The following is a 13,374-nucleotide window of genomic DNA, read 5'->3' on the forward strand; positions in this document are numbered from 1 at the left end:
TACTCATAAGTTGTTTTCGATTATGGGATTTCCGAATCGACGATCCACTCCGTTAAATATGAAATCAGATATACTGCTCTTACTCTAAATAGTGAAAAGAATTTTCTATAAAATTTTCATCGCATTTGGATTGTTTTACACCGTTAAACTCACAAACACACCACATCGGCCATTAAAATTGTCAATTTTGAGATCTTTTGATCACTAGTCAAATGATGTCGAAAAAATTTAAAATTTAGTTTCCAAATACTTTCAATAGTGTAGATCAAGTCTAACGGAGCCGATCATCGATTCAGAAGCCGCATCATCGAAAATAACTTGGTAGCACGGAGCGCTCCGTGCTACCGATAGCATAGTAGCCGAACTCTATATAAATATTAACTATATATATATATATATATATATATATATATATGCTATCGGAAGTATAGAGGTTATAGAGGAATTTGTCACACTCATTATTGAGTGTGACAAATTCCTTTATGTGGTTGATTATGATCATTTGGCTAAAAAAAAAAATTTGAGGTTGAGGAGGTTTCATATATATTTTTACCAAATTTGAGTGAATTTGGTCGAGTCAGTAATTTCTAGATTTCGCGAACTCGAAAATATAGACTTCTATATAATTGTGAGTAAGAGTTTAGATGACTTTATGATTTTGGCGTTGAAGCAATTGCGAATGCGTACAACTTTCTCAAAGTCACGAGTTCAACCTTTAAAATCCAACAAAAAATAAAGGTAAAAGCATACGGAGTTTACATGAATTATGGACGATTTTAAATCGACTATCCAAGCTTCAATGTTTTGATTTTACTACTAACCTTTTAATTTGTTTGATTTGGATCAGTCAATGATATTTTGACTTTAAAATTTAAATTATTTATTTATTTTAATTTTAATTAATTTATATTTGTGAGAATTGCATCAACTATATTTAGGAAATCTGTAAAGATAAATGGAGGATTTAAATTTTAAAGTTAAAGTGTCGTAGACTGACTCAAATTAAACAAATTAAAAAATAAATAGTAAAATAAAAATTTTGAAAGGTTGGATAGAGAATTCAAAATAGGAATACAAACGAGACGGAACTGGAATCACCGGGACATAAAGGATTCCCAACATCCCACATTGTTTTCTTGTAAGGGCGGAGTGGATTCGGAGTAGATTAATTTTTATCATTTTTGGCCCCACTTACTTTTCTATTCAAGCCAAATCGGCGCGAGAGTGCATGGATTATTAGCGGAGGATCAAAAGAAAAAAAGTAATCTCCCACCTTTTGCTCTATTTTCTTAGTTGATCGGGACAAATTTGGAACAGACTAGGAGCGAGTCACATTTTTCTATATTTTTATTCCTATTTACCGCCCTACTAAGAGCACAATCTAAGCGATGGCTCCTGCAATTAACACGGACCTATTTGCAACCATAATTCAAAATGATCTATATATAGTTTTGATAAGTTATGCACATTTTAACCAAAAACAAACAAACAATTAAGCCTTCGTTTGGGATTGCGGAAAGATTGCGTTACGTGCGGTGAGAAAGTACGTTGGAAAAATATCCCGTTTGTTTCCGTACATAATATTGCGTTCCGCATATCGCGATGAGTCGGTTACAATATATTTTCTGCGCTCCCACCGAAAAACGCAGAAGCATATCCTTATATGTTTTTTTCTCAACTCCATTTTATGAAATAGCGTTAGATAGGCCTCAATACCAAACTAAGCCTAAACCCCAAGCATTGATGGAGTTTTGGGGAGTTGTTGGGTAGCTTTTCGTGTACGCAAGATGAGATGCGAGTTCCACCGAATGAGTGGACGGACACCAAAGGAGTGGACTACACCTGAGTAAACACTAGTCTGTGGGCCCCATCCAAATGACCGGTCCAGCCGGTCAACTCCGGTCAAGATTAGCAAGCAACTGAAATGACCAGCTCCACAGTTGGTACGGTCTAACTTAAATAAAATCACTATTATTATTATTATTATTATTATTATTATTATTACGTTGCTAATTTTTTTAATTTGAAAAAAAAACAAAAATATCTTCTTTTTTTTTTCTAATATACTAAAATTATGGCGAGATCTCTTGCTGTAGAAAAATATAGACGGAAAGGTATTAGACTATTTTGAGTTTTTCGCTCGATTTTTTTAAAAATTTAAATTAACTATTCAATATTTTAATTTGATTGATTGGGACTTCGAATTTTGAATGAGTCAGTTATTTTTGATATATTTTACACAGTCCTTGTAATTATAAATTTGTGAAATCAAAGTAATTATTTTAAAATTTGAAGTTAAAATATTATTTACTAATTCAAATCAAACAGATTAAATATTTAAATAATAAAATTAATTTTTTAAAAAATTAGATTATCAATTTAAGATGGTGCATAGTTCAGATAAATTTATATGTTCTTAATTATTTTCATCCGTTAGATCATACAATTTAGTCAATAATCCACTCAACTCTAGAGAGGTATAGTAATCTAATTTTATTCAATCATACACTATGGTACTGTTTGGTTCGGGTATAAGCAAGCTATTACAGGGATACGTACAAGTATGGGAATAAGAAAAATAGCATTTAGATGAAAATTCGGTTATTCCCAGGGATAAAAAAATAATGTTTGGATAGATAATATGGAATAAGAAAAATATTTAATAGTTTTATATAGAAAATGGAGGTGTTGGTAGGGATAGTTATACCCGATTATTATAGATAACTGAGAATTACTATTCTCGGATAAAAAATTAGCGTTTAGATATAAAAGGGGGATAAGAGCCTATCCCTATTTCTATTCCCGGGATAAGTACAAGTCTGAGGATAAGAAAAATAATGTTTGGACGAAAATTGGGTTGTTCCCGAGGATAAGAACAATTTTAGATAGTTTTATATAAAAAATGGAGGTGTTGGTGGGATAACCGAGAACTACTATTCTTGGATAAAAAATTAACGTTTGGGTATAAAGAAGAGAATAAAGACCTATTCCTATTTCTATTTTCTAACCAAACGCTGAACACTGCATGAATTGAATTGAGAAGTACAATACTTTTTTTTTTTCTTTTTTTTTTTAAGCTTCTCCAAAAAGTGATGTGCGGAATCACGTGTGCTTTAAGCAATCCACGACTTCCCATAAACCAAAAAAAAAGCAAAGCAGCAGCAAACAAGGAGGTAAATTGGCTCACCTAGGAATGGAAAGGAACCCTAATATAAGGTACACTTAATTATAATCTCTTTATTTTTTTTGGCTAAAATACATGGGATTGTCCCTGTGGTATTCCATTATGAAAAGATCTTCCTTTAATACTATTGAAATATAAAGTTAAACTAATCTCATCTAAAAGAGATGAATCTAATATAAAATTTACTAAAAGTAAAATGTTTAAGTAATGGATACTTTACGGCGCTATGGTTGGTATTTACCATTTGTTTGTTTCACCAAAAATAAAATTCAAATGAACTAGAATTTATATGAAAATTATTTCTTTTCTATTATTGATTTGCATAGCTATGAAATTAAAACTCTTCTAGTTTTGGTGTTTATTTAATAAGAAGTGAATAACTTAAAAACTAAAGTATCCTATTGTAAATATTACATGAGATTTTTACAGTATTTTAAGAAATTTGAGTTTTGATTGAAAATAAAGTTTGCATGACTCAAACAAAAAGTAATAATACAAACAAAAAAAACCGTGATTTTGAATCCCCGCGAGGTTTGGAGGGGTCCTGAATACGAACTTTAACTACTAGGCACAAGTTTCTCTCTCTCTCTCTCTCCAAAAATAAAATAAAATAAAATAAAAAATTAGGCACAAGGATTATTCATATATAGTTTTGGCTAAATTACAAAAAACCCTCCGGTCAAAATTCGATTTTTCATTTTTTCCCTCTGTCATTTAAAAACCTACACTTTGCTCTTTTATAAAATGAAAAATGTTCATAGGAAAGTACGGTGTGAGACTGTAATGATAAAATGATCATTTTGCCCCTCATCATGTTCACAGCAGAGAAGGATGAGGACATTTTTGGCATAAAAAATATATAATAATATTTTATAAACGGAACCTTAACGGATTACTAACGGTAGAGGGCGAAGTGAACATATTTTATTTTACAAGGAGGCAAATTGTAGGTTTTTAAATGACAGGGGGAGGGGGGTAGTGAAAAACCGGGTATTATGTAATTTAGTCTATAGTTTTTATATAGGGTTAATTTCATGTATATTCCTATAAATATAGTGAATGACAAATATATTTCTATAAAGTTTAACTTTCATATATTATTCTTATAAAAGTCGTGATATTTTTAAATATATTCATACCGTTAGAATCTGTTAAAAAAATTTAGTTAATCATAGATTAAATACTTAATCTTGGTTAATTTTTAATATTTTTAACCCTCTTATATTATATTATTATGATTTTTAGAAAAACATATTTATGATGGCAAAATTGAAAATATAAATGATTTTCTAACGGTAATAAATCAGAGAGATATATTTGAAAATATTAGAATTTTTGCAGGAACAACATATAAAAGTTGAACTTTGTAGAGTTATATTTGTCATTTACTATATTTGCAGAAATCTACATAAAATTAACCATTATATATAGAGAGAGAGAGAGCTAGCCTCCTATACTATCTATGGTACCGAGGCTCCGATACTATAGTCCCGTTTTCAATTTTAGGGTATTCAAATCAACAATCCACACCGTTAAAACTGATCTAGAGTATTTAAAGTTTTTAGAAATAAAATTTTATATTTTTTCGACATAGTTTACTTTATGATCAAACCATTTCAAAATTGTTAATTTTCAATGGCTACTATGGCGAGTTTGGAGTTTAACGGTGTAGAAGAATTTAAATTTCTTCAAATTTTGATAGAAAATATTTTAAACTATCTAAATTAAGGTTAACATTCTTGATTTTGAATTTAAAAGTCCTATACTCAAATTTTAAAAATTATACAATTTTCACCGTCCATTTTGGCATAATTTATTTACTAAGTAAACGATGTCGAAAAAAATTAAAATTTTATTCCTAAGAACTTCATATATCCTAAATCATATTTAACGGTGTGGATCGTTAATTTGAATACCTTAAGATCGAAAACAAGACTATAGTGCCGGAGCTCCGGTACTATAGATAGTATAGTAGCCTAATTCTATATATATATATATATAGAGAGAGAGAGAGAGAGAGAGTCCGGCTACTATGCTATTAATAGCACGAAGCACTTGGTGCTACCAAGTTTTCCGCCGTTAGATCTACCCTTTTGATCATTTTCACCCGTTAGATCATACTATTCAACCAACCACCCACTCAACCCTAGAGGGCCCATATCATCCTAACCGCACATCTCTTAATCCAATGTCGAAAAACTTGATAACACTAATGACTTGTTGCTATTAATAGTATAGTAGACTAGTTCTCTCTCTCTCTCTCTCTCTCTCTCTCTCTCTCTCTCTCTCTATATATATATATATATATATATATATATAAAATTGAGCTCCTATGTTTTTAAAAGTACAAGTCATTGGTGCTTGTAAGTTTTCAGCCCTTGGATTAAAGGATATGCGGTTAGGATGATATGGACCCTCTAGGGTTGAGTGGGTGGTTGGTTGAATAGTATAATCTAATGGGCAAAAATGATTAAAGATAAAAATTTAACGGTAAAAAATTTACAAACATTAAATGCTTATTATTTTTACAAGTACTGTAGCCGGACTAGGCTAAGGACACATCCTATATTTATTGGTAGGCTAAGGACGCATCCTGGTTGGAAGCCAACTAGAGATTGGAGGGAGCCCGAAGCAGAAAAAACAACAGCTTAAATAGGATGCTGAAAGCGACGAGGCAGAGAAAGATAAGCCGAGTAGTACGCACTACGTACGCACCCATCTTTAAATCTTAGGACCAGGGACAATGGAGGTAGCACATAGGAAAAGGGCGAATAGGCTTTTTCTCATCTACTACTGGATAGAGAAAGCAGTGGCTGGTACATTTACTGGTATAAATAAACAATAATGCATCATAGTAAGAAATAATGTTAGAGAGAGAGAGAGAGAGAGATGAATCGGAGTCTACGCTCAAAAACGCTTTTCCAGCATTCACTTCTTCACCGCTCGGATGCTTTTGTACCACTTAAAAGCCCAGTAGCTTTGATTTTGAATGTATAGGCTCATCAAAACCACCACCTGGGACTTACACTTGCAATGCAAAGACCAGGTCCACCGCAACAGCTGTGAACCGTCACTGAAAACAACATTTCACTCCGCAGCACCGCCGCTCCTCCCCCTTGAGTTCAAACCGAACAACACGTGATCACCAAAAGTTTCACTGTAAAAAAAGTTTCTTGAATTCCTAGAGCAAGTGGGTGGCAGAAGGCTTGGTGATTGATACCCAAGGTAGCAAATTCAAATCCTAATTGATTCATATTTCTCGCTAAGTTTATTTCTAAATGAAATAAGCGAAGCGAATAGTGTGCTAACTATCTCTCAAAGAAATATATATATCTTGAATTTGATAGGATAAAAAATTTTATTATAAATATTAGTCTTTTTAAAATCAAATTATCACAACCATTATTTAGAACAGTTGATAAACATTCTATAAAATAGCCTATGCTTTAAGCCTAAAAACAAAAAAAATAAAAGAATAATTGCCTGTATAACCCTCAAAACTTCGAAAATATCCTATTTATTCCTACTTTTTTTTTCTTTCCAATATACCTCTCATATGTTTCTCCGTTATTCCAAAATACCCCTATAGTTATCACCCGTTAAGTTAACTTGAATTAAACATGAATTAAATATCTATCACAATTAAAAAAAAATAAAATATCATTTTTACCCTTAACTTAAGGGCAATTAACTTAAGAACAAATAAGAAATATTGGTGATAGTAAAAAAATATATTTGAAAAAATCAAAAAATAAAATATTTTTTATATTCCTAACTTAAGAACAAATAAGAAAAGTAAGTGCAAATAAAAGAATATATTTGAAAGGACAAAATAATAATTTTATAGAAATAACAGAATCTATTAACAAATTTTAACTCTAAAGATAAATTTGAAATAAGTTGGAACATAAAAAAATATTTTCAATATTAACCTTCTAAAAGAAATAAATCAAAAAGTCGAAAAATTTTTAGGGGTATAGGTGGTTAAAAAGTGATTAACGCACGTAAAGGGAGTAGGTGCCTATAGGTCCACAGCAGATGTGGTGGACCAGGCCCATGCAATGAGCATTCCCCGAGAAAACAGCAGTGGATACTATTAAACTGGTTTGTTACACTGCTACAACACAGTAAAGTACTATGTATATACAGTACATAGAAGGGTGCAAAAACTGCACTATAGTCTATATGCTTCCCTGTTTGATAGAGAGACAATACTTTAAATACCATGTGCTAAAACAACAACATATATATGCTTTGCCCAATAAATAGATAGTTGGTAATAGAAGGCAAAGAGTGTGCTACAACAACTACTTAGTATGTAATAATATATATTATCATATTATGGGTCAAAGATGCGGAAAGTCCCTGTACTATCCGCATATTGCCACTTTGTTTCTGAACTTCTTACTCAACAATTTTTACACAGGTTCTCTAACTTTTTACTTAACAGAGTTCTTCTTAAACCTCTTCATATATTACAACGTAGTCCCCGACCAGTTCATCCCTTTTGCAAAATGACATTTCTATAGGGATCAAATTGCTAAATATGATGATGTTTAAGGAGTCAAAGTGTTCAAGCGAAAAGTTCAGAAAACAAGCTGCAATATTGGATGGTACACAGACTAATCATAACTTCTACCCACGTATTATAAACTATCAATTACTTAGCTCCTGTAGTAGTAGCAATAGTAATTGGAGGTAGGTGGAGGAAGGTGGCGAGGAAGAGGGTTTGAGGGTGGCGGTGGAAGTGGGTGCTGGGGAAATGCGGTGGTGACGGCGGCGGCAGAAGTGGTGGAGAATCCTGATGATGCTGCAGAGTATAGTGGCAATGGAGAAGAACCTTGCATTTGCCATGTCCAATTGGCTGCGAACTCGGGCCCCTTCTCTGTCGCTCTTTCCTGTATTCATTTGGAACCCAATAATCAGAGTATGACACGTGTAATATCTGATTTTATAATAATGTTAACTTTACATAAACAGCATTAAGTTAGCATGCTTTGTAATCATTGTTATTGTATAATATTACATTTATAATATTGTACACGAATCTCTCCTCTAAACTAAAGTAAGTTCTCTTGCCGATCGCGCTCATTCATTTCTGCTAGTTCCTACCATTTATTAATTAAATATAATTACTTATACTACCATCCTCTTGATTTTATGTGAAGCACACTAAGATTAATTAAAGCTCATGATTCCCTATATTATGACAAACAGAAGAACTTTTCGAGGCCTAAACAAATAGATAGAAGAAAGGAACCATCGTCTGATTGTCAATCTGAGTGAAACAAGCGCGTGCGAGGGTTACAAAATGAAGATATAGCATCATCTTGAGAAAGGTGAAAGACCAGAATAATATGTTTGCGAGAAGCGATAAATAATATTCCTAACTGGAAAGAAACAAATCAAAGAAGAAAATGGTGCAGGGTTCATTAAATTAGGTGGGGCACTCTCATGTAGAACAGTCAGCGGCACAGCAATACAATATGTGAAAACCATAGTACATCCTCAACAATGCAGCTTTGGAACATAGTGAGCAATTTATGTGATGAAACTTCTCTACAGTTAGTTATACTAGATCAAACAAATTATCACAACAAATTATTAACAGGGAAAGAACGAAAAATAGATCTGAATATTTACTGATTCAAGAAACAGCAATAGCATAGCAAAAGAGGCAGTAGTGTATGTGCCTGCTGAGAACATGTGAAAAGAGGAGGCTATATGCATAGGTAGAGAACATGGAAAGACAGCAACTATTTATTTAGAGGCGACTAGTCAGATTCAAAGATTGGTATAGCAGAAATTCGAACAATAGAGCATTAATATGCAACAAATTTGACCACCTCAATAACAAGAATTATTCCAAAAGATACAAAGTATTAAATATGTTACCTTGAGATTTGGAAAGAAACCATGATATGGACCAGTCCACAGATGAGGATGCTCGGAAACTGTTGCCCCAAAAGGTGGATGAATAGCCCGAGGAGAATAAGGGCTCTCATTCTGTGGCAGTAAAGAAAGCAGGTGCTATTAGAATTACTGTTTCACAATTTTCAATTTTAAATAAATAATCATACTGAATTTTGCTTATAATGGCATATATGCTAAATCTAGCAGGCATCATCAGATACGGAAGAGGATATCCTATTGTGCGCTAGAGCACAGGGAAATCATGGAAGTTTTCCGTAGCACTCGTTGTTTTCAAAGAAAATTTTACAACTTTAAAGTCAAATATATACCAAATTGCTTGATAAATCATTAGCAGATAATGGATGCTGATGTTGGATAAAATTTTAATTTTAAAGACTAACGAGTTCCACTACAAAAGGAGAAAAACATAAACAATCTCTATTTGGCTAGACTTTTCATATAGATGTTTTCTATGTTCACCTCAGCAGATCAATACGGTGTGGTCCTTCGGGTAAATTCTAGATCTGTAACCCAAATGATTTAGCTCACAGAAAGAAGAATGGAATTTCAAAGTTGATCCTAATAGAAAAACCAGTGCAGGTAATTGCAGTAGCGATGAAAACAAACACATTAATAAAACAGGGGTAAGCAAAGTGGGTGCAACAAAAATGGAGGAAATATAGAGTACAACAAAACAATCTTCCAAAAGAGCATCAAAGCGTTGTTACAAAATTCTGCAATTACAATTTATCATGGATAGAGTTCTGACAAGGGACATTCATTTACCTGAGCAATTCTGTCATCTCTTTTTGGACTAGACACATTAGGCTGTGAAATCCTCAAATTCAAATCAAGAAGGCCACCGGAAACTATATCAAACAAAAAGGAATCTTCATGAACACTTCCTCAAAAGAATTAACCTTTTAGAAATCATGATGGAACATAAGATATTGATGAACAACACCTTCATTTTCAGGTTCAGGAAGAATCTCTCCTTCGTAAAAGCTTGGCTCGAAGTTGGTAACCGCTTCCCTCCCATTACACCTAATGGCGGCCTTGTCATATGCCCTGTTCAAACAAAAGGAACAAAAGGGAGACAGGTTCAATCAGTTTAGATAATATCGGGTCTTTAATCTTTAATGTCAAATTGACAAACAATACTATCAGTGGCAAAATATTCATTTCATGGAATGACCTTGCAGCTTCTATTTCACTGTCGAACAACCCAAGATAAATGTACCTGCATACAAACACACATTTCTAAGTTCCATGTTTGCTTTTTCTGAAAAATACAAAATTGGCAGAAACAGAGTAACCCATCAAATATGCTTATTGTACATCTAGAATAACTTTATTCCACCTGCCTACAATCTCTATCACTGTTCTTATCATAAATGTACAATAAATAATGGGACGTAGCTATGAAATTCAATGATGATAAGGAAAAGTTTGAATTTTTAACAGAAATACATCACGAATGAACAAAACCGAAAATTATTCTATTCTCACGTATAGAAAAAAGTATATATACCATGGAAGATTGTTCAATCAGTGATATGACCTTTTGCTATTTTCAAGCACATCTTTCCATTGACTTCCGTAAATGGGTCAAAAGTGACCTACTAAAGTAGATGAATTGGCAGAACTTAACCAAGCTAAAACATACTGGAGCAAAGCTTCCAAGAACTAAGTAAGAAGACTAGAAAACCGCTTACTTTTTGCCAAGGAACTGCCCCATGCGAGCTTCCCAGCGACCGCACTTATGCAATGTCACCCCTCTATACTTGGAGCTCCCCCTTGCAAACCCAGTGCTTTGACGGCGAAGTATGTGTACAAACTCTTCCTTTGTCAAGTTCCTCATCTAAGGCAAAAGACAAATTCATGACAAACTAATGGTAATCCCTCAAAAATACCAAGTATACTACAAACCTTCTTATATTCTAGAATCTACAATCAACATTTACCTGTTTCAAATCATCATCATAATCACTAAGATTGAAATTGATGTCGGCGTCAACCCCTCGAAACTTAATCGCGGCCCGATCGTATGCTCTGCAGTCCCAACACACCAACCATACACTCATAATCTATTTATAGCTTGATTCATTATATCATATAGTGGGAAAATATCTGACCTTGCTGCAGCATGAGCAGTGTCAAAACCTCCTAAAATCCAATTAAATAGAGTGAGAAAACACAAAACCAAAAAGACACATAGAATCAATGCTCCATTTCTTAGATTTATAGAAGAGGAAAAGGCGAATAAAGCCTTACCCAAATAGACCTGCTTCCCACAATCCCTATACAACAAAGAAACCATAACCCCATCAAATTAATCAAAATTGCACTAAAGAAACAGGAAAAGGGCAAAAGTGTTTACTGATGATTTTGCTCACCATATATGAGATTCCCATCTCCCCGTCCTCCTATAGAAGGTGACACCTCGATACTGCGAGCTCCTCGACCTCGGCCCTCGTCGACTCTTCTTCACCTGCTGCTGCGCCTTCACCGTTCTCTGCCCAAAGGGGAGATCTACCCGACGTGAATCGCCGGAGAACGGCGGAGCCGCCGCCGCCGCCGCCGGGGACCACGCCGCGTCCGCCGCTGCCCTCGGCGGCGGCGGAGTCGGAGGGAAGAGCTGCCGCGTGATCACGCCCCGCTCCTTCTCGACCCCATCCTCCTCCTCGAACTCCTCTTCCACTTCCTCCTCCGCTCCATCGGCCCCCGCCTCGGAGTTCCTCAAGATGCCGAACCGGAAACCGGCACCGGCTCCGCCGCCGTAGTAGTCATCTTCTCCGGCGTCGGCACTGTGGACGGAGGAGATCGGGGTCTCGGACCCCTCGGACTCCATCGGAGACACCACATTGAGATCCAACACCATCTCGACGCGTCGCACGCCGCGCACAAATCCCAAATCTCCTCGGTGCTCGATCGCGATCGATCCTCGACAGGGTTTGCGCCCTCGCCCTAGCTATTCGAGGACGTCGAGGGATCCACCAATGCGTGCGCGAAATAGCTTATTCTCCCCCCATTCGAACAAAAGCACAAAGCAACAACACCTTTGAAGGAGACCCCCAGAGTGTATTATTAGTATTAGTATTAGTATCATGTTTAAGTTGCACTATTTTATTAATTGCGGTTTGAGGAGTGCTCTAGAGAGAGAGAGAGAGAGAGAGAGAGAGAGAGAGAATGGGAGGAGAGAGAGGGAGTGTGTGCGCAGCGCAGGGATGTTGTGTTGGTAAGAGAGAGGAGAGAGAGAGTTGTGTGTGTGTGACCGGCTATGGACGGTCAACAGCCGGTTGACCGGTACCTTGCAACGCTTTATAATTTTGTGGGGTTTGTCCGAACGTGCGACGGTGCGAGGCGTCGCAGGAAACGGGCCGTGCGGACGGCCTGGGAAAGCCGTTCGTTGAGGGGCGGGGTTCGATCAGAGGTGCGCCTGTGTGTACACGTGCGACACGGAAGCGCTTTCCATCTCGGCAAATCCCCACCGTCCAATCCGGACAGGTAATGGGCCGCTTCTCCCTCGCGGGCCCATAGCCCTCCATTTTTGTGAATAGCCTCTATTGGCCCGTTTGGACTAGTTAGAGGTTTTTTTTTTTATTTATTTTCCCCTCTTAATACAAGTGTTATTTAATTACAGCAATTTGGAGAAGCGCTAATAGTTTTACTAATAGTTTTACAGAGCAGCAAGTTTGAGCCATCTGATGAATGCGGGCCATTATATTGGTCCAAATCATATGTTTGACTGCTAATAGGAACAGCGCAATCTTAGTGCTTCTCGGTGCCAGAAAAGCTAATAAAGTATACTAAAATTTGCTTCTTTATGAAGTGGCACTGAATGATCCATTTGGTGTTGACTGGTTGGTCACTTTTTGGAGCTTCAGCTTCTTGAAGAACAAATATAGTTTTGATCCCTAACTATGAGAAGATTTGTGCTCAAGGAAGTATCTAATAGTTTCGCCTTTTAAATTATCAAGACGTTGCCTTAATTTTCGGTTGCCCGAAGCTGCAAGTTTGCACAATATGCTAATCCATGATGATTGCTTGCAGACATTTGAAATCGTGATCGTTCATGGCATGCTTCTGGTATACATCTTCTTTACTGGATTTGAACACGAGAATTCACAATTTCTACGGTAGGCTAGCCAAGTTCTGCATGGAGATATATGTATGTGAAAACAAAAATATGGTATTGATTCATAACAAAGAGAGATTAAAGAATTGAGAAACAGTGCAGTTTATTTCTTGAAGTTCTTTTTTTTTTTTAAGGAGAA

At 35.5% G+C, this 13,374-nt stretch overlaps 1 protein-coding gene across 3 annotated transcripts; it reads right to left on the bottom strand.

The window, feature by feature from the left end:
- Positions 7,253-12,320, bottom strand: LOC109719024 (AP2-like ethylene-responsive transcription factor TOE3). Of its 3 annotated transcripts, XM_020245512.1 has the most exons (11): positions 11,494-12,307; positions 11,372-11,397; positions 11,233-11,263; positions 11,062-11,149; positions 10,827-10,958; positions 10,764-10,783; positions 10,293-10,337; positions 10,062-10,165; positions 9,884-9,966; positions 9,080-9,190; positions 7,253-8,082 (listed from the first exon to the last, which is right to left on the bottom strand). In XM_020245512.1, the coding sequence occupies exons 1-11, from the start codon at positions 11,976-11,978 to the stop codon at positions 7,849-7,851; spliced, it is 1,359 nt and encodes a 452-aa protein (XP_020101101.1). In that variant the 5' UTR covers positions 11,979-12,307; the 3' UTR covers positions 7,253-7,848. The 3 variants fall into 3 exon arrangements, with proteins under 3 accessions (XP_020101101.1, XP_020101104.1, XP_020101103.1); XM_020245515.1 differs by lacking the exon at positions 10,293-10,337 and having other exon boundaries at positions 11,494-12,320; XM_020245514.1 differs by lacking the exon at positions 10,764-10,783 and having other exon boundaries at positions 10,813-10,958; positions 11,494-12,306.

The sequence above is a fragment of the Ananas comosus genome, linkage group 13 (genome assembly GCF_001540865.1).
Source record: "Ananas comosus cultivar F153 linkage group 13, ASM154086v1, whole genome shotgun sequence".
NCBI classification, from domain to species: domain Eukaryota; kingdom Viridiplantae; phylum Streptophyta; class Magnoliopsida; order Poales; family Bromeliaceae; genus Ananas; species Ananas comosus.